This window comes from Pantherophis guttatus, chromosome 1 (assembly GCF_059756535.1).
Source record: "Pantherophis guttatus breed Tessera chromosome 1, ASM5975653v1, whole genome shotgun sequence".
Lineage (NCBI taxonomy): Eukaryota > Metazoa > Chordata > Lepidosauria > Squamata > Colubridae > Pantherophis > Pantherophis guttatus.
The window spans coordinates 202,439,835-202,466,829 of record NC_142063.1 but is presented as its reverse complement, the minus strand read 5'-3'; the positions used below and the strand labels follow the sequence as shown (position 1 = coordinate 202,466,829).

The window sequence follows — 26,995 nt, the reverse complement described above, 5'->3', positions numbered from 1 at the left end:
ATTTCCGGAAGCCCCTCTAGCACAAAAAACTCTTCTGCCGCCCAATCTCTCGTCTAAGGCTTCGCGCAAGTCATCTCCCACTCCCCTCTTCCGGTTAAAAGGCATCTATCAATCCACCTCCGCTTTCTGACCTTGAAGCTTGGGGACTTCCCGCCAACGGCCAGTAAAGCCGGTCTCGAAAAAGCCTGTTGTGGGATAAGCGTTATTTGGGGGATTAAGATTAAGAATTTAGCGGGAAAGAGAGAGAGAAAAAGATACACCTTTTTAAAATCTCAAATCCAGGGAAATCTACTTTCTCCTGGTTTTCTCTGACGGCCTATTTTAATCGGGCGCCTGATCCGGACACCTATAGCTCCAAGAGAGGCCCTCCCGGTCACGCCTCTTTCTCTTACCCACGTGGGCTGGAGACTTCCAGAAAGCCGTAATCGGCAGCGCGCGCGTGTTTCTTTTTTCCCCCCCCCGCTGTTCGGCTTCTTCCGCGGCCTTCCTCTCTCTCTCTCTCTCTCGCTGCCACCATGTTGAGCGCTGCCCGCGTGCTCGTTCTGCGCCGTGGAGGGGGAGTCCCGGGGCCCGCCCAGGTAAGGCCCGACGGAGGGGGGGGAGGGGGAGGGAGGGAGGGAGGGAGGCAGTTGCCGGTTCCTTTCCCGGCAGAAGGGAGGGAGTCAAGGGCTTTCGGAGGCCCCCCTCCCCTTTTTTTTTAAAATGGGCCCTTCCATGTGTGTCCTTTTAGCCTTTGTTGGCAAGCGGGGGGCCGCTCGCCGCTTGGACCAGGGGCCTTGCGCCATGACCGTGCCGTGGTTTTTACCGTCTCAGGAGGCCAGGATAATTTCGACGGCATCGATGCCACCCCCACAAAAAGAAAGGACACTCCCCCCACACAAAATGGATCCGTCTCCTTTTACTAGCAGCTCGTTAAATTGCTCATCGTGCTGCCTCCGGGCAAAATAGGAAGGCGGCGGTTGGTGGGTTTTTTTGGGGGGGTTTCCCCCCCTTCAATATTTTTTTGGAAGATTTCGATATGGTCCCACATGGGCAGTCGCGATGGGACGATTTCCTCCCCCACACACCCCAAATCTTTTAGAGAATTTCAAGATGTATTTGAATAACCTGTGGCCTTTGGTTTAGAAACGTCGAGCGCTTCGGATTCCCCCCCCCCTTTCCCTTATGCAACAAGAGAGGCTCTTTATTATGAGCCTGGAAGGTAGTAGGCCTGACTGACCTCTATACGAAACGCCTGCCAATTCTGGTGCCTTTTCACAGGAGAGAGAGAGAGAGAGAGAGAGAGCTGGGCTTCATCGTCTGTATAGCAGCCCCTGAAATTGCAATGACAGTAAATGAAAGAGAGCATGGGTGAAGAAACGGGGATTAGAGGGATTAGAAATCGTCGCCGTCCCCCCTCTTATGGAAAGGCTGCTGTCCAGCCTCCGCTTAATAAGGGAAGGAGCCACGTGCTCCGCTGCCACTTTCAGCTGATGAGAAGCAGTGCCTTGCATTCAGTGGGCTGGCAGAAGGCAGATCTTTCTTGTTTTTCATTAATAGGACGTTGAACCATTTTTGTACTTAAAATCCACTGTCAAGGCAGCAAAGTTACATTAAGGCAGCACCTACCCTACCCCCCAGAAGAATGAAAAATATATTCATTCTCATTTCTCTCTTTCCTCTCTCTCTCTCTCTCCTACCCCCCAGAAGAATGAAAAATATATTTATTCTCATTTCTCTCTCTCCCTCTCTCTCTCCTACCCCCCAGAATGAAAAATATATTCATTCTCATTTCTCTCTCTCTCTCTCCTACCCCCAGAAGAATGAAAAATATATTCATTCTCATTTCTCTCTCTCTCCTACCCCCAGAAGAATGAAAAATATATTTATTCTCATTTCTCTCTCTCCCTCTCTCTCTCCTACCCCCCAGAATGAAAAATATATTCATTCTCATTTCTCTCTCTCTCTCTCCTACCCCCAGAAGAATGAAAAATATATTCATTCTCATTTCTCTCTCTCCTACCCCCCAGAAGAATGAAAAATATATTCTCATTTCTCTCTCTCTCTCCCTCTCTCTCTCCTATCCCCCAGAAGAATGAAAATATATATTCATTCTCATTTCTTCCTTTCTCACTCTCCCCCTCCTTCCTCAGGGTCTTGCTTAACTGAATGTTTTTTAGATAGGATTCTCTTCTCAGGAGAGGCATCTTTTGCAGATAAAGCATGGGAATATATATAGAGAGAGAGGGAGAGAGAGAGTACGCCAAAACAATTCCTCTTCCCTTAGTTCGGCCCAGCTTGCCAAAAGGTTGGATATCCATGTGTTAAGATATATTGGCTTATAGTATAATTTTATGATGCTATTGTTTAAACAAACAGTGAAAGGTCTTCTATGCCAAAACTTAACATATCTGAAATTATATCTGTGGGCTGTTTAAGATACAACAGTTAATACAGAGTAGAAATTTCCTTGAAATGTAGTGTTTCTTGGGGTGTGTTTCTTGGATGGAAGTTTTCAGATCTACTGATATTGTGGTTCTTTATTAATGAGTCCCCTTGAATGCGCTCAGACTTGTTTATTTTTATTTCTAGGACTGCACACCAAGCAGGTTTTGTACTGCATCTTTGACTATAAGCAATTTTACTGATACCCTTTCTAAGGGGTGAGGAAAGGGTCTTGCTTAACTGAATGTTTTTTAGATAGGATTTAGATAGGCATGTTTTGCAGGTAAAGCATGGGAGTATGTTGGAAGAAGACAGCATTATCAGTGAAGAATGGAAGTGCTCTTTATAAATGCATTGTTATTGGCTTTGTTGTATTTATAGATCATCTGGAATGGTTTAAGTCAAGATATCCTCAGAACTGTAGCAAGCAGGAATTATGCGTAAGTAATGAAATTAAAGCTCAAAATGATTTTCTTGTATATTAAAATGAAGAATAGTTGCTGTTCCGGAACACTTTGTAAACCTCATAATATGGCTGAATAAGCTTTTAGCTTTTTCATATGTGGGTGAAAAAACTGTGAAAACCATGTCACTATTGAAAAAAATCTGTTCTATTAGAGAAATGGGCAGCAATAAAGGGAGGGGAGAGAAGTGAGAGCTGGAAATCAGGAGAATGAATATATATTTGATAGAATCAGTGCACAAAATGTGCAAATATATAAATATGTATATTTTCTTACTATTTTCCACAACTTTTACAATTATGAGTCAACATATTACAAGAAACATATTCAAGAAGAGAATTGGAAAATCAGTTTTAGTTTCTGCTGATGTTCAGAATTTTGAAATCTTTGGAGATAAGTGTAATATCAAAAGATTCTGGCTGTTGGGCATAAATTACATCTAAAATGAGATTGCAATTCTACTTCCAAAGCATAACAGCAAGCCATTAACTAGGAATGTATAATGCAGTATAAATAGTTTTCGTAATTGAGATGATATGAAAGATGAATAAATGATTAAATGGAGCAAAAGAATAAAAATGGAAGTAATATCTGCAGTGGAACATAAAACCTTGAGTTTTGCAAAAAAAATCTTTGGAATTTTCAGAAAGGGTTTGAAATTACAGAGGCTGCCTGGGAAGCAGTGGCATGCATAAAAAACATCAGAGAAAGGGTAGTGACATTGGTATTGCTGGGAATAATGAAGTTTGGGCAAGCAAAGGTCAAAGGGACAGATGGGAATGGCAAGGTAATAGAGAAATTTAAAAGCAAAGCATTACAGGTAGTCCCCAATTTATTACTAGTTGTTTAATGCTGGGTTCTCCAATCCCTGGGCCGTGGAAGTGGTGGGTGAGGGCATGCATGTGCAAAACTGCATTTGTAATAATGGCACGCGTGTACAAAACCACCACCCCGCCAGTCCACAGAGCCAGAAAGGTTGGAGACCACTGGTTTAACGTTCAAAGTTGTGAGCTTAGCAAGACTGTTTTCAGCTGTTAAATGCCCTCCCCCCCTCTCAGTCATATCATCGCAATTTGGGTTCAACTCGGTTACAGCATCTTAAGCAGTGGTGGGTTCCTCCCGGTTCCGCCAAGCCGGTAGTGGTGACGATATGACATCACCGAACCAGTTCTGCCCCCCCCGCCGCCCCCCACATTATTCTTACCTTTTATTTGGCTCCACCCCCAATCTATTGCTGCCTCCTGAGTCCCAGCTGATCGGCTAGAAGGAAAAAAACTGTTTAAACTCTTGCCGCCCTATAGCTGATCAGTGTTAAAAGGCAGTGTGGTGGTAGACCGGTGCCTCCAAAAACAAATGAGTAGACCGGGACGCTCCAAAAACAAATGGGTAGACCGATACAGCTCTGCAAGCAGTTAAAAGCCTGGTAGACCAGTACCTCTGCTAAATCCTAAAGAATTGTCACATGACCATCAATCCACACCCACAAAATAAGCCACGCCCACAGAACCTGTAGTAAAAAAATGTAGAACCCACCCCTGATCTTAAGGTCACATGACAATTTTTTTTTGCCAATTTTCAGCAAAAGATGCCCATTTAGGAGAATGGATTTGCTGGATGACAGCAATGTTGCTTAACAACCATCATAAAACAGTCAAAAAAATCAGGTCTGGTCATGTAGGTGCCTCAACTTATGATCACAAGGGCAACACAAATCTCAGTCCCAATTCAGATCATACGTTGAGGATCTATAATGGTATATTTATTTCTTTGTCAATTCTGTTAAATGTACTGTGTTAACACATTTTCAGTGTAACAATGTTATTTTTGAAGTTATTTTTTTAAAAAGCCCTTTTGAATGTGTGTGTGTACATATAACGTGTGTATATTGTGTATATATGATATTATACCATATACTGTGTATATTGCAGCTTCATATAGCAGTTGTACCAACTCCAGAGATTGGTGTAAAAAGCTTTCTTCTATTCATAGCATGTGAACAATTATTTTAATTTCTGCCTTGTATTTTCTTTGAAAACATTTAGGCTGAAAGGAGTATTGGATAAACTAACAAAGGAAAATACATCCATATCCATGCATATGCAAATATATGCTGAATTTTATTTTGCATATATTTATTTTATTTATTTAGCAAAACTGGAAGATCGTGGTTAATGGTATAAATTTGATGCTGTTATTGGTTGGCATTCAATAGCTTTGGTATTGATATTTCATTTGGTATGACCAAGAGCTACATTGGCTGTAAATTCTGGGAATTGTAGCTAAGATTGCTGTGTTGGGGAAGGCAATACTAATTGGTTAAGAGGTTTTTTTAAAAAATCTCAGTTGAATTCTTTAGAAATAGACCATTTACTCTTCAAGTGGAAATAAAACTAGGTGCTAAATTCCTTTTAAGCCTGATTGCCTTACATTTCCCTTTCAGCTCAGAAGCAATCAAAGGAGCAGTTATTGGGATTGATCTTGGCACAACCAACTCTTGTGTGGCAGTCATGGAAGGAAAGCAGGCAAAAGTGAGTCAAATCAGATTGCTGATCCAAGTCAGGATTTTTATAAATTTGATGATAGTTGCCCATACCAAATAATTATTTTGTCTTACGCAGGTGCTTGAAAATTCAGAAGGTGCCAGAACCACTCCTTCTGTTGTAGCATTTTCCGGTGAGGGAGAGCGATTGGTTGGCATGCCAGCTAAAAGACAGGCAGTAACAAATCCTCACAATACACTCTATGCAACCAAGCGTCTGATTGGGCGGCGATATGATGATCCAGAAGTGCAGAAAGATATGTGAGGAAACATTTTGAGATTTTTTTAATTCTTAAAAAAAATGAACTGCATACCTATATGTATTTCCACCTATGATCCACATTTTTAATGCTTGGGAGTTAAATAATTCGAAAGTTGTTCTCAAAGTAACTGAAGTATGTGAAGTTTCATCTACAATTGTGCTCTGATTTGTTGGGATACTCGCAGGGAGATTTAAGATTATTATGATCTGGGTGACATAGTGGCATGTACAAATTTCATAATTTTAGGAATTGGGAATGTTCTTTTCTGTTTTAAAATCATAGTTTTCATAAATAGGATTTGAGTTCTCTGAAAACCAGTCTCTATTTCTAAACCGGGTGTCGGCAACCTATGGCTCCTGACCCGCATGTGGCTCTTTGACCCCTCTCCTGGGGCTCTGTGCCAACCCGGTCACATGACCTGCTTTCCACCCCGAGACATTGGCCCAACATGACTGGCCAACACCAACCTCGCTAACATGAGGGCTGGCGAGGTGGGAATGGGATCCAGGAGAAGGATACGATGGAAAGGGGGACAGGTCCGCAGCTGAGGAGCGAGCACGAGCCGCCACTGTGGCTTCGCCGAAGACCCTCCTCACATGACCCCCTGACCGGCTGTTGGGCCGGGAGGGTGCCCACAAGCGGGGATAACATCAAGCGAGCGGCTGGACTCGGCCAAAGCGCAGCGAAGGGGCCCGGAGTGGGTGGATTGACAGGCGGATGGGCAAGCGTCTTTGGCGAGGGCACTCCAGCTATTTCTGAGCCTGATCCCCGGGGTGGGCGTGAGAGGTTTGGCAGGGCCAGCCCTCTTTTCTCGCTGCTCTGAGCTTCTTTATTCCTCCAACGGGATTGATTGAAAAGCGTCCTCAGGGTGGCGGAAATCCCCCGCGCCAGATTTAAAGCCACCTGAAAGATGCTTTTCAATCAACGCAGCCAGGGCCACCGCTCTGCTCACTTGTGGAGGGTATCCCTATTCATGCCTGCCCTCCTGGCCCTACAACAGCCGTCCAGGAGGTCATGGAAGGAGGAGGAGGGGGGGGTAGTCTTTGGTGAAGCCACCGCTGTGGCTCATTTCTCAGCCAGCCTGGATTTCCAAAAAGTTGCCAAGAAGAAAGGAGTAGCGAAGAGCCCCAAGGGGAGCTCGCCAAGTCGGCCCAGCCTCAGCTTTCAGAGAGAGAGAGAGAGAGAGAGAGAGAGAAGAGACAGACAGACAGAAGTGTGTGTGTGGGGGGGAGAGATTGATAGAAAAGGGGAGAAAAACAGAGAGAGAAATGAGAAAATGATGGAGGGAGAGAAAGAGAAACAAGAGAGAGAAGGCAGAGAGAAATGAGAGAGCTGGAGGTAGAGAATGAGAGGGAAAAGGATGGGGAAACAAATAAGAGAAGGGATAGAAAGAAAGGGGGGAGGGAGAGGAAAAAGAAAAACAAATGAGAGGGAGAGAGAAATGAGAGAAAGGGGAGAAAAAGAGAAACGAGAAAATGATGGAGGAAGAGAAAGGAACAAGAGAAATGAGAGAGGGAGAGATAGAGCTGGAGGGAGAGAATGAGAGAGAGGGAAAAGAGGGAAACAAATGAGAGAGAAGGGAGAGAAAGAAAGAGAGAGGGAGGGAGGGAGGTAGAAAGAGACCCATTTCTCACAGAAGACACCGGGAGCCACAAAACCTGGGTAGGCATGGGGGGGGGGTCATGTGACTGGGTAAAAGTGACGTTGAGTTGGCCACGTCCACCCAGATTTTGTGGCTCCCAATGTTTTCTGTGAGAAATGGGTCCAAATGCTCTGAATGTTTAAGGTTGCAAACCCCTGTTCTGAACCCACATGCTTTCCAAATTTAACCCTAAGTATTGTGGGTGGGAAATCAGAAAGAAACAGTTAACATTGAGATACATAATATTGGCTTGCTGTTTTTTCACTAATGGAAAATTCAATATCGGGGTTTAGGGGTAATATTAAAGTAGTAATAATACATATATTAAGATATTACAATCTGCTAACTTTGATCTTTTACCAAAGATTGTATTATTCCAATTCTTTGAAAGTTGTGACAGTTTTAAATAGCAAATATTCCTTTGACTCAAGCTTGAGTTTCTGGTGTCTTAACAATAGTTTTTTGCCATAAAATACATGGGAGATTCTACAAGAGACTAAAGGGAAAAAACATCTTCGTCTCTTTTGAAATCTTTTTTTTCCTTAGTTCCTTCTAAAATTTTATCTTAGTGATGGGGGAAGGACTACAGAGGATCAAAGTAAAAAAAATTATCTGGGACTAAAAATTGGAATTCTTTGTGAAGAGGTTTCCCATAACCCCTTATTGCTAAGGTAAAAAAGCACAGGGCTTGTCATCTGACATGCAGAAGTCCTACTTCCTCTTGATCTAGGGTTCTGTGGCCTAAGAAAAACCTTGGCAAAGCCTATAGCTCTGGGATTTTTGTTAATATTCCATTTAATTACTAATCTAGGTCTGCTTGTGATTTATGTTTTTCAGATCAGAATTAGCTAGGTGTTGCCACAAAGTGCTATGCTCTAACCTTCTGAAAACTTTTGTTATTTCAGCAAAAATGTTCCTTTTAAAATTGTACGTGCTTCCAATGGTGATGCCTGGGTAGAATCTCATGGAAAGCTCTATTCTCCAAGCCAGATTGGTGCTTTTATTTTAATGAAGATGAAAGAGACTTCAGGTTTGTACAGCAGAATTTTTGTGATTGCTCTAAGGCTTCATTTCTAACCCAAATAACTTGGTGACGGGTAAAATATGATGTTTCTTTTATGCCATTCAAAACTCACACTTAATGTCAGGGTTCCAAGTAACACCCCAATGAAAGAAGACTCCGAGGCTGTAAAAGATGGCTTCCAGGTCTGACACTTAGATTATTTGGGGTTCTGTTACTTTGATTTGCAGCAGAAAACTGATAATATGATTTATCTGAAGGACTAAATGGAGATGATGTATAACCTTTTTATAAGGGGTGTGGCATCTTTTCTGCTAATTAGTCTGCTCTATGCTTAAAACATATTGTGATTCTAATTCCTCTCCAAAGGAGAAGTAAGTCCAGAGGTTGCACTGGCTATCTTTGACTGATATCCTTCCTATATATTTTGCTTGGGGTAGTTTTTGAGGGCAAGCTCAACATTGCAATTAGTATAAAATATTGTTGCCAGGATCCAAGAAGTCTGAAATGCTGGCTATAATGGTTGCCAGCAAGATTCCAGGTCCAGTTCTCAGTTTTAAACTTGCTTTTAAAGCTTTAAACACTTAGTACCATGTTTGTGAAGGGCTGCCTTTCCCCTAAACAATCCTACCATACTTTAGGGGAATTTTCTGGCACATATAAGTAAAAGACTCTCTCAGGGCTAGCCTGAGAATTGGATCCTCCTCTTATTGGCTTGCATGCCTAAGACTTTCTTAAATACTAGTTTTAACTGATTTTCTAATTAAAATAAATTTCACAAAGTGTTCTATTGATGCTCACTAATGTGGATGTCAATATTGCCTTGTTTGCATCTTACTTTTGAAGCCTACCCTAAAAAGCTGTTATAATTACATTTAATTTTAGTCAAATGAAATATTAAGCAGATCTGTAATACTTTTCCAAATTCTATAATATAGCCACATATCAGGTGAAATGCTCCCGGTTCGGACCGGCTCGGGCAAGTAGGTAGCAATGGCGGCGGGCAGTTCGGAGAACTGGTAGCAAAAATCCCTGCCCCCATGCCCAGCTGAGCCGCACGATCATCAGAGCCTTTTTTTTTCTTTTACATGCCTCTGACGAGCCAAGCTCTGACGATCCCAGCTGAGTTGCCTGCTAATCAGGCAACTCAGCTTGGATCGCCAGAGCCATGTAAAAGAAAAAAACTTTTTTTCTTTTAAATGGCTCTGACGATCCAAGCTCTGACGACCCCAGCTGAGTTGCCTGCTAATCGGTAGCAAAAATCCCTCCCCCTCCCCCTCCCCCCCCTCAGGTTGCTTACCTTAGCTGCTGGTCGCAATGCCTTGCTGTAAACTCTGCAATCCATTGCATCAGCAAGCAACTGAATCTCCCTGCCTGCAATCAAGCAGGCAGGGAGTTGTGGATTTCAACTCCCAGAATTCCTCAGCCAGCAAAGCAAAGCTGGCTGAGGAATTCTGGGAGTTGAAGTCTACAAGTCTTAAAGTTGCCAAGGTTGGAGACCCCTGTTCTATTGGGTAAGTTTTTTTCCCCTTTGGGAGCTTTAAAAAAATAATTAATTGGGTTTTTTTTTAGTTGTTCTTTTTTAGACCTAGCCATTTAAAGTTTAGGAAGTTTTAAATTTAGCTGCTTTTATATAAAAATAAAATAAAATAAAATAATATTTGTGCAGCTTTCTGAGATTTAGTGTGTTTCTGTAGTGTTTCACTCTAACTACACAAAACACAAAATCTCACAGAGCTGTATGTGGAATTTTGTGTGCGTAAAGTGTAAAAATTGTTTTTTGGGGCTTTTTGTGGCTGTGAGGTTCCTGCTTGTTGCAGGGACCATTTTGGGTCTAGCACAGCTGCTTTTACATTGTGGGTGAGCCAGTTGTGTTGTGTTGTGTTTTATAGGTTAAAAAAGGGCAAAGAAGTGACATTGACTTGGCCACGCCCACCTTACCACCAAGCCACGCCCTCCCAATCACCTTACCACCAAGCCATGCCCACTAATTAAGCCACGCCCACAGAACCGGTAGCAAAAATGTTTAGATTTCACCCCTGCCACATATCTTTCTACCCAGATTAAATTTTTGACTATATCTTAATAGTGACCTCTCTTAAAAGTATGCTTCTTCTTCTGTAGAAAATTACCTGGGGCATCCTGCCAAAAATGCTGTCATCACAGTTCCTGCTTATTTCAATGATTCCCAGAGACAGGTATGGTTGCAGAAATTGGGGTTTCATTTCTCTTGATGGAAGGAGAGAGATCAGGAAGATGTTTATAGTTACTTCCATGTTCCCTTATGGAAATATTTTGGTCAGATCTCAGAATGTACTGCAGCTTGCTTTACTTGACAGTAGATATTCATTTGTTTTCATTTAGTCAATTCTACCCCACTTTTTCTTACCTAAAATTAGTATTCAAGGAAGATGTAATCAAATAGGGATAAAATTAAAGCTCACCCATTAAGAGCTCAAAAACAGTGTGCAGTAAATACTGTATTTCTTCAAAGGAAAGGTGATAAAGCTTCCCACAAGAAGTTAAATTGGAAAAAAAATTCTGTTTCTAATGCTCTATTTGTAGCAAATCAAACTCAATTTTCCCATTTTAGAAATACTGTATATTAAGTTGGTGGAAACCTAGTCTTCAGGCAAATGTAGGAACACAGTTAAGATTGCAACTTGCATCTACAGTAATCCAACTTCATATCTTAAAAACCTACTTTGCATCAGAAGTTTTTATCTAAAATAAACCATAAATAAAAATAATCCGTAATTCTCCTTCGTCTTGCAAATCCTGGTATAGTTTTGTAATCTGTTCTGGATAATTTTCTAGAATAGGTTGAGAATGCATGGGCCATGGGTGGAAGGTGACTGAACAAAAGCTTCCTTTGCAGAAGCAAGCATAATTTAGATTCACCTCTTTGTGTTGAATTTTCCCTTGCTTGAACAACCAATACCTAATAGATTGCTGTTTTCTTCAAAGGCCACTAAAGATGCTGGACAGATTGCTGGATTGAATGTTTTGAGAGTTATTAATGAGCCAACAGCTGCAGCCCTAGCTTATGGATTAGATAAGGTTGAAGACAAAGTGTAAGTATATAATAGTCCCATGCTTTTTGCAATATTACTTCTGAGAGTGTGTGCTTTATTGGTTTATGTTACCTACTGGAGCAGCAGATGTGCTAATTCCTTTAGCTGCCAGCTTCAGTGTATAGCTTTATATAAAGAGCACTGTTTAAGACCTATGATGAATTGGAAGGCCTTCAGGTAAATTTTCAGTTGAATTCCTCTCTACTTAACAAACCAAGTGATACACTTTTATCAGAGATAGAAAGAAGTTGAACATGTTTACAAGATAGAAAGAACATAGTTACATTCCATTTCTATGCAGAACAAAGGCCATTGATGCCAAAAGAACATTATAATAAGGTGTCATAAATAGAAACTTCTAAGATCAGATTATCAGATGCTGTGATAATGGATGAACTCTGAAAGATTAAATATAGCTCAATAGAACAAATGTTGGAAGAATTTAGTATGAACTGAATGTTACATTAATGTGTAGATTTGGTGCTAATGTGTGTCTGTCTTCTCTCTCCCCCCCCCCCTTTTTTTTTTTTTTTTTTTTTTTTTTTTTTTTTTTAGTATTGCAGTTTATGATTTGGGTGGTGGCACATTTGATATTTCTATCTTGGAAATTCAGAAGGGAGTGTTTGAGGTCAAGTCCACAAATGGTGATACTTTCTTGGGTGGCGAAGATTTTGATCAGGCGCTGTTGCAGCATATAGTAAAAGAATTCAAAAGAGAAGTAAGCATTTTATATATTTTAAACTGATTTTCAGGGAACTCTTTCAAGTGTAAATTTAATTTGAAAAAGAAAACTCTGGTACTAATATTTCAAAATTTGTGTTTTACTTAACCAAAATATCTCACTTTTTTTCATCGTGCTATTGTATTCAATTTGTACCGTTTTTTTACTGCTTGTATAATTCAATAACTGTTTGGCAAAGCTTATCTCTACCTCATAAATATTACTTCGAGGTGGCAGTATCAATGAAATAAGCACATTTAATCTTAAAATAAGTTGATTTCTTTAATAGCCATTGTTTCCCTGTGACAGGATGAGTTTCAAAAAAATATACAAGAGGTGTTTCAAATGTAGGTGATTGGGAGCTCAGATAGTACAGTCTTACAGTTTTCTAACCTTACTGGGAATGCTCCCTCCTGTGGGTTCTTTTGAGGTCAGAACACTTCAGACAACATCAAGACTGCCCATTTTGAAATTGGATTAAAATATTTCAGTTAAGCAGATAGTGCATTTCATGCAGTTCCTTTATGAAAGTACTGAAGAAGGTTATAGGGCAACTGGTACTGAAATTACTTTGTAGAAATGTGTTCGCACATTCAGTAGCATGGATTTCCTTCATGCTATATGCTTTGTGTCCTTCCCTAGATGTGTTCAGACTATAATGAGGTAAAGTCAAGACACATCTCACTATAATTTTTGTATCTACACTGTATATCTATATTGCAGTCTAGGCTCATAGATCTCTACCATTGTGGATGTTATCTGCATATACTAATATGTTCATTTAATTATCTTTTTTAAGAAAAAACTGAGCCAAATCTAAACTTGGAGAAGTTGCTTGAAGGAGAAATGTATACATTCATACAGGGAGTTTATTGGTTAATAAGGGGGTTGCATATTGACTTACCAATTTATATAAATGAATGCATTTATATTTCAAAATATCCAGTACATACTATTAATACAGTAGCAAGGATAAATCCTCTCCTCTCCTCTCCCCTCCCAGCCCCTCCCCTCTTTCATCATTCTGGATCTAGTTTAGATTGTATATTCACAATTTAATAATTAGAATGCAAATAGAATAGAACTGGAAATTGTTATCTAGCATTTCTGAGTGGGAATGTATATAGCTAGTGGGAACCATAGTATGGGATTAGGAGCAGAGTATGGCTCAAATTTTTTTCTTCAAATGTGAATTTTAAAAAGATTTCTAGCATCTGTAATATAAAGATAAAACCTTCCATGGTACATCACATTTGTTGTAAAATCACTTAAACAATGGGCAGCCTAGTGTTAAGGATTGATGTTACCTGTCTTCCTTAGAATGCAGAAAGAATCAGTTTGAATGCTGATTGTATGACCTGTTGTGGATTCTCTGTATTAAGCTTTCATTCTAATAATTAGATTTATTTAGCATTTAATCAAGACTACATAGAAGACAGTGAACTTCAACACTTGTCTTTTTCTTTTTAGACAGGGGTTGATCTGACTAAAGATAATATGGCTCTGCAAAGAGTGAGGGAAGCTTCTGAAAAAGCAAAATGTGAACTTTCTTCTTCGGTCCAGGTGAGGAACTGAAAATGAGCTACGTTTGGTGGATCCTCAGTGGTGGGCCTTTTATGCTGTAGCGTCCACATTGTGGAATCTTCTTCCCCCAGAGATGAGGTTGACCTCCTCACTCCAGAGCTTTCAAAAGTCCCTCAAGACCTGGTTATATCAGTAGGCCTCAGGGCCGCAAGAGATGGGAACCACTTGTGAGATGGTTCTATTATTATTAACATCCCTCCATTTTCTTTTTGTTTTAGTTCTGCTTAATAGTTTTAAAATATTTTTTAAATTATTATGTAGTAAGTAATAATGTATTATATATCATTTTATTGGATTGTGTCTATGTGTAATGTGTCATGTGCTGTTGTTCATCTGAGGTCGTATTTACCTACTTTTTAAGAACTGCTAAAGACCAGATGATTTTTTACTATGTCCTGATATGTAATACCATAGAACTCAAAGAGGATGTAATTACTTACTTTTTCACATGACTATATCAATCCTCCCAAAGAAATGAATGTGTTTGTGCATAGAGGTCAATAATGCAAAGCTTAAAACTGAAAATGGAAATGTTCCCTTGGAAGATGTGCAGATTCTGTCCCTTATCCTACAGGGTCTTCCTGGCGATATCTCAAGTGATACGCCTAAACCTAATCGATAATTTGAGATTGCAACTATTTAACAGAAAAGCTTGCAGTTTCCCATTTATTTATTAAAATTGACTTCCTTTTAACCATATATCAACCATGAAACTGATTGTTTTTGAGACTCATGTCTGTTGTAATACTGTAGACAAAATAAAAATCTTCAAAATTAATAAAACTATTTCGAAATAGATGGCAGAAAAGGTAACCCTTCATGGTTTTACTTACTATCTTGTTTTCAAAGAAAAATTGAAATACTGATGACAGTCATGGGTGAGGTAGTATTGTGATTTTCAAATAAATGCTGTGATTTTGAGTTGTGGGAAAAAATGATAGCCATTTAGTAAAATATACTGAATTAGGAATTATTCCCATGGAGACTTACTTAAATGAACCACACCAAGAGAATACATTCTGGACAATTAATTGGCTTTCGAAAGAAACTTTATACTTGAGGGCTGCCATATCCATTAAGGACAGTAATTCTTTGCAAGATCAATTGCTGAAGGACCAATCTGGGAACAGTGTATCCTGGAGAAAATCAAATAGCTGCATCACAGAATACTTTTCAAATAAGTATTATTCTAATTCTAATTGTTCTTATTTCTAATGATCGTTAATCTTGTATTGCAGACTGACATTAACTTGCCATACCTTACAATGGATGCCTCAGGACCAAAACATTTGAATATGAAGCTGTCTCGATCTCAGTTTGAGGGGATTGTGGCAGATCTGATTAAAAGGACAATAGCACCTTGTCAGAAAGCCATGCAAGATGCAGAAGTTAGCAAGAGTGACATCGGAGAAGTTATCTTGGTTGGTGGCATGACTAGAATGCCAAAGGTACAATCATTCCTCTTTGACTTGATGTACTTGAAGATCCTGTCATGGCGGTCTGGCCAAGTGCCCTTTGGACTATGCTTTGCTTGCTTTTTTTTTTAAAAAAGAACCCAGCAAAAATAAAAATGTGTTAATCAATAGAGATGGCTGTGTAGAACTTAACCGTAACCCTTTATATGGGCTATTCTGCTGTTTTTGCAGAATTGCTGCTATCCTCTCTAAGTTTGAGACCTAAAATAGCTTTGATAATGAATCTATGGGTAGTCCTCAAAAGACAACAGGTCAGTTAACGAAGGCTCAAAGTTCCAGCAGACAGTCCAAAATTTTGTAAGACTGTGTTTCAAAGTTACGATGAGTGCAGCACCCCTGGTGTGGTCATTTTCCCTTACAAATGACCGCATGGATGTTGCAGTGCCCCTGCACCTCTTCCACCCCATCATGATTCCACAGCACTTAGCCTGCTCCACACACTCATCAATGTTCACACTTACTTTTTGGAGCTTTCTGGACCTCATGGAAGGAGGAGGGCAGGCCACGTATCTCTGGGCTGTGCAGAGGCGACCACCATTTTGTTCCACCTCTTGAGTGCTGGGACAAAAATGGCAGCTGCCAGACAAATTGCTTCATTTTGCTGGCTTTTAACAGGGTCTGCTGAATGCTGCAGAAAGCTTCTGCAGGACTGTGCAGACATCAGTGAGGCAGCAAAACTAAGTAGTTTGTCCCCATGCTACATGACAGTAACCCAGTGGCAGTGGCCATTTTGTGGTTACAACAAAATGGCTGCTTCCAGGATCATACCACACGGCCACACAAAGAAACAATCCATTCCAGTGCTCTGGAAGGCCTCATAGCTCTTTAAAGATAAGTGAGGAGGAGAGTCTTTGATCTGGTGGGGTGGGAAACACTTTTAAGACCTGGGGAGGGGCAGTGGCAGTGGGAAAAGATCTGTGGGGAGCCAAGTGGTGGGAAGCTGAGCACGGCATCTTGCGGGGTGAGGGAGGGCCAGGGCAGGCGGGCCTGTGCCTGTGCCTGTACTAGGCTCCCAAGGGCCTCCTCCACCACTGAGGCACCCTATTCTCCACTTAATAACCTGGGTATTTGTTTAGCAATTCATTGGGGAGAGCAGCGATGGGAGTGGGGTTGTAAATTGAGATGCTTTGCCTAACAACTCTCACGACATGCATCTGTAATGGGTAAGTTCCCTTATAGTTGTATCTTGAGGACTACCTGTACTTTACATCTTTTTAATTTTTGTGGGGGGTTTTGTCATATCAGCATTCTATTCAATGTATAAACTCTGGAAGGTATTTAAAGCATTGAAAGAGATTTTTCAGCTTGAAGGAGTGGGTTATTTCTTGGGTTTCTGGGAAGGAGCAGTAATTTCACTGAAGGAATGCATGGTCTTCTTGCAGCTTCTTACTTATAACCATCTATTATACTTTTTTCATGTGGATTAATTTTATGGACTGGACTAGTGTTATTCTGGGCATAGCTTACTGCAAAGTGAAAAAGTAAATATTCCACATCTATTCTGTTGGACAAATTGAACACTCCTGTAGGATGTTACAGTAGTCTTGCATACTTTTATATCTGAGCTTCCAGATTCCCTGCTCCTTTCAGGTGCTGAATCCACCTGCCACATTCTATGGTATGTGATCATTTTTCTGGTGTATTGCTGCTAAATATGAATTTATCCATACAGGTACAGCAAACTGTACAAGATATGTTTGGGCGTTCTCCAAGTAAAGCAGTCAATCCTGATGAAGCTGTTGCCATTGGTGCTGCCATCCAAGGAGGAGTGTTGGCTGGAGATGTCACCGATGTGCTGTTGTTGGATGTCACTCCACTTTCCCTGGGAATTGAGACTCTAGGTGGAGTTTTCACTAAACTTATTAATAGGAATACAACTATCCCAACCAAGAAGAGCCAGGTGAGAAGATGTGTTCTTAAAATTTTTCTCAATATTTCAAAGTCATCTAAATTTTGTCATCGTTGCCCCATTCTCTCTTGCACTAACCATTCTGCCATTATAAATAGGCTTAAACATACAACCATAATTGAGTCCAGAATTTTGGTCAGAGTTGTTCAGGTTGTACATGAGTCACCACATGACCAAACTTGGTTTTACAAGTGTTTTTACAGCAGTCATTAAGCGAATCGCTGTGGTCATTAAGTGAATCACAGAGTAGATAAGCAAACCACATGGTTGTGAGTCCTAATCTAATCCAATAGGTGTGTTTTGCCACAAATGATAAAAGATGTTGCAAAAGGAGGATTATATAACTGCAGGAGGCTACAACAGGTTGTCAAACTCCTGAAATGTATTTATGTGTCTGTGGGGCTGATATGCCACTTGTGACGTCAAGTTTTTCTGGCATTTCCTGTGCTTTTTAACAGTTCATGGAGCAGGTACTGAGGTTCCATTCTGTTCCAAGAAATTACCGTATCATGTTACTTAGTTATATGATTGTGTTAAGTAGCAATAATGGAATGAAATGTGCTTTGCTTCCACAGGTATTTTCTACAGCTGCTGATGGGCAGACTCAAGTAGAGATCAAAGTTCATCAGGGTGAACGGGAAATGGCTGGTGACAATAAACTACTTGGCCAGTTCACATTGGTATGTTGGAATTCTGCTGAATGTACTTTTTAATCTAAAACAATAGTCATGAATGAAAGGAAAGTAATTTTTACTTTTCCTATAAAAACACAAAGCTTGCCTAGAACAGGACAGAATATTTGATGAAAATTCTTTGTTTAAATTCCTTTAAATTATTAGGTTTGGCAGATAAGTATGGAAACAGATTGCCATAACATAATTTGGTTAAAGAAGAAAATTCTTCACTGTTATAGAATGTATACACTTCATGATGCTTTTCTGATAACATTTTTCTAATGTAAATTGTGGAACATTATGCTAGGAAGGCATCTATAGTAAAATTTCCTGAGCACAAATACTAGAATTGTAAAGAAATATGTAGTAATAAAGATAACTTTTGCTTTAGATTACTGCGGTTTCTCTTCAGATTTCATAAATCTTTTGCTGTAGTGAATAATAGATTGTACCAGTAACTTCACTTTAGTTTGCTTGGAAAGACAGAGTTGATTACACCGATGGGTCTTCTCTAAATCAACAGCAGTGTACCTTGTAATTCCAGGTTGGGATTCCACCAGCCCCAAGGGGAGTGCCCCAGATTGAGGTAACATTTGACATTGATGCAAATGGAATTGTCCATGTATCTGCAAAAGACAAAGGTACAGGACGAGAACAACAGAGTAAGTACTTGGATTGTTGCTGCATTAAAAACCGAAGGGCATAGTTGAGAGCCTATTATTGCAAAAGCCAGCTAGGAGGATAAACCCAGCAGAGTTTGTTGCAGTAAATTGCCAAAATTTAGTAATATTTTATCATTGCATTTTCTGCCAAGTTTACATTTTTCTAGAAATGCTTAATACAATTTTTGAGTTTTAGCACTTGGCCAGAATCAAGTGCTTTGTGTGCTATGATGCAATTATCAACACATCATTCTGAAAAGTGTGTGGAAGATTTTTGACTGAGCACAGCATTGAGGTAGATAACTGGTGTAATTTTGAAATTATAGATAGTGCTCTTAAAGATGGCAACCAAACAATACAGGTAGAACTTGCTTAATGACCATTCATTTAGCAACTGCTTGAAGTTATGATAGTGCTGAAGAAAGTGACTTACGATTAATCCTTGCACTTATGTTCATCACAGTGTCCCTGCAGTCACATATTTGTGATCTCGGTGCTTGGCAACCAGCTCACACTTATGACTGCCCTGCAATCATGTGATCGCCATTCATAACTTTCCCATAAGTTTAAAAAATAAGGTCAATGGCAGGAGGTCACAAGTCATGGTCACATGGTTACCCAACAACCACGAGTTATTTGCTCAATGACTGGAAAAAAATGGTTGCAAAATTGGGTGCAGCCCCAATCACACTTCTTAATGATGAATTTTATAGCTCTTATTGTCATCATAAGTCAAGGACTAAATACATGACATTTAGTATCAAAAGCTTATCTATGCTAAAATGATAAAGGACATGAAGTAGGAATTGTTAGCAATATTTTACGTACTTTACATTCTACAGTCATAGACTGGCAGGAATATTGTCTAGTACAGTGGTTCTTAACCTGTGGTCCATGGTCCCCTAGAGGGCTGTGATGTCATGGGGGATCCCCAAAGGCCTGAAGAAATTATGATTTAAATCTTGAGTTACGTCTTGGGGGTCTATGGGCATGACCCATGGCCACAAAAGGTATTTAAAGTGGGTCCATGGTAAAGAAAGGTTGAGAATCACTGGTCTAGTAAAATAGATTTAAGTGGGAGCCCACATTGGTCTTAATGTAGACTGGTTTAGTCAACCTAGAGTAGCATTCCCACATTTGATGTTTTCCTGATATAAAATCTTTCCCAGGTATGATTGTGATTCATTAATATAAAATATTGCAGTCCTGCTGCGTGTTGCATGTTGAGTTTGTTCTATGATAGCATTCTGTAAAAAGAAAATTCTTTTATTATCCTGTAGTTGTGATCCAGTCTTCTGGTGGTCTTAGTAAAGATGATATTGAAAACATGGTTAAAAATGCAGAAAGATATGCAGAAGAAGACAGACGGAAAAAGGTAAAGTTGCCAAGATGGCTTCCAGCTTATTGGCCTGAAATTTATTTCAAATAAAAGTCAGCTATAAGTTAGCTTCTGTGCTAACATCAACTGCACAGCATTTGTACGAATTAAGAACACCTTGGTTTCCATTAGCTTGACTTTTTTAGAATGTTCTTTTTTAAATGATGAAATACAAAAAAATCCACAAAACCCTACAACAATAACGGGGAAAAAACCCAAAGGGCAGAAAGATATTAAAATAATCTGAAAGTGACAAATGAAAACTAACAAAAAAGTCCACCAAATCAGGAAAATAGGATTCAATTTACATAAAATTAATCTTGGTCATGTCTGGCATCACAGAGTCAGAATTCCACATGGTATGGCAAATTCCATGCTTTAGGAATATACTTTGGCATCACATCAAGCTTCTTAGCTATAATATTTCTTCCCCAAATTGTATTGACATATATATTAATTTGAAACAAGAACAAAGCAATATGTAGAGAAAATCAAATAATGTGACTTAAAGAGCCTTCAAATTTCTGATTATCACAATATGAAAAAAGCTAAGGTCGATCCCTTTGAAATATTCTTTCAGGGGTCTGGAACTGCTTTCAGTTCATATATTTCATACAGATGTTGAATGCAACACAAATTACAAACTGGGATGCTATAGTTACTGCTTTTAAAGAGGAAGGTTAATCTGGGAATCAGACAAGGAACTGAAGAAATTGGTGCTATTTTCCATGCAAGTTAGGATAGGTTTTCTCCTATAAATATTTTTCTATATACTCCCAGATTTATTTATCCCTAATATTTACCCATGCAAAGCAAAAACAATATGCCGTCTTCCAAGTAATGATGACTTAAGTTATCCCAGGATTTTATTTTATTTTTTTACAAAATGGCCAAAATATCTCCTATACCGATGAAAAATTCTAATGGTCAATGATAAAAGAAATATATTTGCTCCCAAAAAGGAAATTCTTGAAAAATTACTTTACTTGGTGGCCCTTAATTTCAAAAGAAAACACTTTCCCCCCTTTGTGCAGCTACAGAAAAGAAAAACTAATGGTAAAATTGATAGTATGCAAACATTTCCATCAATGGAATGTGTGTTTTGCCATATTTAGCTAGTTTTGTTTCCCTTTCAAGAGTTCATTGACTGTGCACATTAAATAAGTGTCTTGTTGGTAAGATGCTTAGCTAGTACAAATTGGCTTTTATATTCTGTCTAACAAAGTTACTGTTTTCTTTAGGAACGTGTTGAAGCTGTAAACATGGCCGAAGGAATAATCCATGACACAGAATCCAAGATGGAAGAATTTAAAGATCAGTTGCCTGCAGATGAAGTAGGTCTACCATGCTGCCTTTTTATAAAGAGTTTTTTAAAATCTAAAATGAACATGTATGGATGTGTTGCATTGCTTGGTCATGTTTTAAGTAAATCTACCTTTCTAAATTTATTTTGTAAATGCAACTTAGGAAACTTACTTTATCACTAATTTGTTAATTTTTTTTCCATAATGTCCACATTAACAACTTTTGCAATATTCCTCAGTCACGTAATCACTATACATGTTTCCCTGTGCCTAACCTGTTTTTCTCCCCCGCCCCTTGCAGAGCAGAGAGACTGGAGAGAAAGGATTACAAGGGAGTAAGCAAGTACACAGTGGGGAATACACATCAAAAGCACAGGCAGCTACAATTGTGCTATCCAAACCAACCAGCGTATTCCCATTATGTGCCTTCTTACTTTCTGGTAATCTCTTCTTCAATGAATGTAAATACAAACATTACTTCCATTCTTGTTAATTATTTTAGCACTAAGGGGAGCAGTCCAAAGAGCAGTGGAGTGAATAGGAGGCAAACAAAAGCCAAAGATTTGGAATTACTGATTACTCTTTTCAGTTTCCAGTCACTATCCTAGCACCAGGGTGAACATCCCAAAGGGGGTGGGGGGTGGAGAGAGGAAAGCATAGTTTTAGTCACATGATTTCCTACTTAGTGACTGCTTTACTTAGTCTCAATTGTGGTTGCTAGATGAAGACTATGTGTAATAAAGCTGAACTCACGAATTTAGTCTTAAATTTTCCAGCTTGCTTTTTAAATTTCCCCCCCAAAATGTTTCCTTCAAAGAACTGACTCCTGCGGATTACTGTCCTCTATGACACTTGACCGTTCCTTCATAATATATAGAAAATCAAATGAATGTATTTGCAGACTGTTGAAAAGTAGTATATTGAAGACATGTTCTAGAAGAATTCCCTGGCTAAGCTAATTTTCTGTGTGCAGCAATGTTTTGCATTAGCATTTTGTTATATGAATCCCTCTTGTATTCTGCATTGGCATGCAGCCCAGGTTGATCACCTTAATTCGATTAGGCAATATGCTTGCTGCAATTGATACTGCTTCTCTAAGAAAGCTAATTTTACAGCTTACCTTTTTGTGAATCACTGAGTAAAAGGAAAATAGCATCTACACACTATAGTGTAACAGATGGTCTGCATTAGGCATCTATGCTTTTTCTCTTCAGATTGGAACACTATGGGCTTCTGTTGTATGTTGCTGAAGATGGCTAGCTGTCCATCTGCTTAGATTTATGAAGGCAGCTGTATTTTTCCAGCCTCTTACCTTGTACCCAAGATTTAGGATGAAGTTGGGAGGAGAGAGCTTCCATCCTGCAGGTTACATGTGATCTGCGAATCTTCCTGTTATGGTCAACAGGATTGCAAGAAAAGCTTGCCTTCTTTGAACCCATCAGTTTTCTCCATATGCCGAGATTGGGATTGGGTGGCTTTGTGCTTTCTCTTAAACATGAAGAAGGGTGGTTCCTTTCTCTGTCTTGCAGTAGTCCTTGTGTTTCTAGGAGATGGCTTTGCATGGTGGCACCTTGTAGGTGAAGAAAAGCTCTTCATGTGCTATAGGAGAAAATACTCCTAAAAGCCCAGAGTTGCCTTTGGTGAATAGGCAGCTATATAAAATTGATTAATAAAATTCCTTCAAGTCATGCACCCAAATATCTAATCTGCAAGATACATCTAAAACCCAACCCAACAATATATTATGGATGTTACAGCTGTGGGATACTGAAAGTAATTAGACTTACATTTTATGTTATATTTTCCCTTTCACAAACATATTTTCCAACTGTTGAGGGCTGCAGTAATCAACAGGAAAAACTAACTAGCTTCATATCAGAATATTAGACACAGTTGATGAAGAGTTTTTATTTCTGAAGTCTTCCATTGTGAATATATCTGACACTTGATCATCAGTTATGGGGCCTTCTAAAGTGATATAAGTCGATTGTGTCTTGCTAATAGTATAGATTACATGCTATTATTGTATATTCCACTAAAACCTGAAATTTTTTTGGCAATTCCTTTATAGTGCAACAAATTGAAGGAAGAAATTGCAAAAATGCGGGAGTTACTGGCTCGTAAAGATAGTGAAACAGGCGAAAACATCCGGCAGGCAGCAATGTCCCTGCAACAAGCATCCCTGAAACTTTTTGAAATGGCCTACAAAAAGGTAGGATGACAACATATAGAAGGATCTGTCTGGGCAGAGAAAGACCCAGCTTCACATCCCAAAAATATGTGCCAATGACCTTAAAAAGGAGCAGCTAATTGAAGGAAGGAAATGTAAACACAGCCAATGCACTGCTAATCCTTATGGGCTAAACTACTGATAATTTAGTAATTAAATTATATTTTCTCTAAGAACCTAAGGTTGGGTTAACAAACTTGAATTCTTCCTCCACTAAGCCCATTACCTTGATCATTAGTTAACATGTCTGATTTTGACTCCATATGCTGTGGACCTGCAGAACTGCTGTGTCAGTAATTTATTCAGCAAATCACGTGTAACTAATGATTCTTAGAATACATTTTTATTTTGTTGCTGTGTAAGATTTATGCGCAGGACACATAAATCATACCACAGAATAAGCATTTTAGTTTTTGCACATTCTTTTCTATGTATTCTGTGCAGTGAGTATACATTTTCAGCGCATACTGTCGGGTGGAGACATTTATAGAGTCTTTTGCTGGGAAAGTAAGAGCCATAGCAGTGCTCTAACATTAATTGTGCTTACAGGTTAACTGACTTGCCTATGTTCACAGATTTTAAAATATATCCAGTTTCATAAAAATTAATATATCTCTTTTCGACGGTTACATATCATTCAGAGTAAAAACAACGGTTTATCTTTTTCAGCATGAGAGTTAAGAATGCAATACTGAACATTCATATATTTGGTCCCTGTGGTCTTAAGGCATCTGTATCCCTCCAGATGTTGCTGAAGTACAACACCCAACACCCTATCTTAGGCATTACTCTTCACCTTGTATTTAAATCAGTGGTCAGATGTCTAACTAAAGTATTAAAACTCCTATTTATCTTCAAGTTTGAATTCTGTTTCAAGAATGCAGAATGTTTCTGTGATAGTACCACCATAACTAAATGCAGATGTCTTCATTCTGTTGTTAGAGGATCCCAAACATATTCTTCAGAAGAGAATGTTGGTTGGGGTGATTCTTCCCACATTCTGAGTTGTTCCTTAGGGCAGAAGAACACACCCAAAACTAAACCAATACCATGCTTCTCTTCACAGATGGCATCAGAGCGGGAGAGTTCTGGAAGTTCACAAGGCTCTGGCTCACATGATTCAGGGAGCTCTGGGGATCAGAAGGAGGAAAAGCAGTAAATTGCAGTCTTGTGTAGACTGGAACAGAAAGAGGACACTATTCCACAGCTTCATAGCCAAAGGACTTTCCTGAGCAGCTGTGAACTGATTTATGTCTTACTGTGTTTTTGCAGTATTCTATACATACTTTCTGAAATGTATAAATTTAGTCAAATTGCTATCTGATTTAAAAAAAATTAATGCAAGGTAACTTTTAGAGAGGTCAGTGACAGTTTTCACTGGGAATTCCTGGCAATCTTAACTTCAGAGCAGAAGGAATCGGCATGTTTAATTTGAAGGTCTAGAAACCATGTCTCAAAATTTAGAGTGGGAGTAGGATTCATCATTGCTGAATTGTGAATTCCATCCCTAATAACGGAGTCTCCTCTGGAAACAGGTTTCTGCTTCTGGGAAGAGATGATATTGGGACTGTGGTCATCAGCTGACAATTTACTTGGGAAAGTATAAGCAGGTCTACACCTTAGCTTTAATATAAAAAATGTGACTTATTTTAATATAGCGGCAACCACAAGACAACATGGATACTCCATGCATTGTTTTTGTAGGGTTTCTGCTCTGTCCAATGTCTTTTTCCTTGCAGTAAATCTGATTCCCTATTAATAAATTGTTCTCAGTTGACTAAGTAGTCTGTGTAAAAATTCTGTTTTCCTTGCCCCAGTGGTATTCCTAGATACCATTCCTGCTGTAGACTCAAGTTGCATTTTTTTTTTTAAATTTTCACAGGTAGTTCCTACAAGTGGTAATGTATATGAATGTAATCTTGCAGAATCCAAATAAATAGTTATATTGCACTTTGTACTTCTTTGGTACTCTCCTTATCAAATGAGACACAAATTGGGGCTTCTTTCACCTCTGTTAATGTACGTCTCCAAAAGCATAATTCTTCTTTGCTGATCTGCTATACAATTTTGCAAATGTGCTAAACAAAAAGAATAAGGATTTTGAGCTAATACAACTTGCTCTGATAAAAGTTGCGTCTGACAACATTCTTTGCGCTGCATTTAAAAGTAGGCGCAAAAATGACAACCATAAGAAGGGTAGGGAAACCTGACTGCCAAGAAAGTTGGGCATCTTTATGGAGCAGATGCATGTGTATTTTTGCACTTTCAAGTCAATTGCCTGGACAAATCTGCAGTTTTCTTGGTAAGGTTTTTTGGAAGTGGTTTGCCATTGCCTGCTTTTATAGTTTTTATAGTTTTTGTATAGTTGTAATATAGTTTTTGTGTTTTAGTTTTTGATTAGGAGCTGTAATAGGATGGGTAGCTGTACAAATGTTTTAAATAGATAAGGTCACCCAGCTGGCTTCATACCTAAGTCACAATTAGAACTCATAGTCTCCCGGTTTCTAGCTTGATGACTTAATCATTGCACTACACCAAACTGGCTTTTCATTATACAGGTAGTCCTTGCTTAACAATTTCCTTGTTTAGAGACCATTTGAAGTTACAATAACATTGAGAAAGTAACTTAACAATTGGTCCTTGGACTTAAGACTGTTGCACTGTCCCCACTATGATCAAGATTTGGACACCAACAGCAAGAAACTACATCTGTTGGAGTATCACACAATTATTATTTGCACGCTTCATAGCCAGTATCTTGTAAGCAGAATGAACAGAGGTCAGAAAAATGATTGGAAGTCATGGTGCAGCAATGTAGTCCCTAGGTTTGACTGAAATCTGTAGAATGTAATGATAAGTAGAAAAAAAAATAGTGTGTGTAGATAAATGCTTAACTTTTGCTTACGTTGCAAGGACCTGTGACTTAAATGAGATCTGTAGCATACCTGACAGTAGCCTGTCTGTCAAACCTTCATAAGCATGAAGTGAGCCCTGGTGGTGTGATGGTTAGACTGTAGTAGTGCAGACTAGCTATCCACAGTCTGGAGTTTGATCCTGAAAGGGCTCAAAGGTTGACTCAGCCTTCCATCCTTCCAAGGTCGGTAAAATGAGGACCCAGATAGTTGGAGGCAATATGTTGACTCTGTAAACCACTTAGTACTGAAAAGCACTATGAAACTGTATTTAAGTCTTAAGTGCTATTGCTATTATATTGATTAGCAAATTAAAATAGCTAAAAGTTCCTGTTGTCTGTGGAGATTCTTAATCATCCCGGTCATGGTTGTCCCAAATGTGCTTTTCAAAAGACACCTGGACTTTCAATTCTGGCAGAACTGAAGAAGCTTCTTGGAAGCGAGACATTTACAAGGGGAAAAAACCCAAGAAAGCCAAGTTATCTTTTGAAAAGGTACCACTAGGACAAAAATTCCCATCCTTAATTCTTCATTGCAAAGGAAATTACATTTCTGATCTAATTCATTAACTGTTCCAGATTAAACTCTTGTCTATTTAAAATCTATTTGCTTTGTCTGAATTTCTTGATTTTGTTACGGTAAATCTAATCTGGAGCTTAATTCTAGTTTATTGCATTGTATTGAACATACTTGCCCACAGATCTTTATTACAGTAAATT

General features: G+C 39.1%; 1 protein-coding gene and 1 non-coding gene across 2 annotated transcripts; both read left to right on the top strand.

Annotated features, from left to right (window-relative positions):
• Positions 1-25,314, top strand: HSPA9 (heat shock protein family A (Hsp70) member 9). The gene is made up of 17 exons (XM_034432296.3): positions 1-578; positions 2,806-2,864; positions 5,329-5,416; positions 5,507-5,688; positions 8,238-8,362; positions 10,478-10,551; positions 11,321-11,427; positions 11,983-12,145; positions 13,619-13,711; positions 14,971-15,180; positions 16,880-17,107; positions 17,692-17,796; positions 18,335-18,452; positions 19,733-19,827; positions 21,072-21,164; positions 23,206-23,346; positions 24,431-25,314. Exons 1-17 carry the CDS (start codon positions 516-518, stop codon positions 24,521-24,523), a joined length of 2,037 nt encoding a protein of 678 aa, XP_034288187.1. The 5' UTR covers positions 1-515; the 3' UTR covers positions 24,524-25,314.
• On the top strand, positions 18,675-18,739 carry LOC117674519 (small nucleolar RNA SNORD63). The gene has a single exon (XR_004593883.1). It is a non-coding gene; the product is annotated as a small nucleolar RNA SNORD63 (small nucleolar RNA).
• Positions 25,315-26,995: the final 1,681 nt, after the last annotated feature.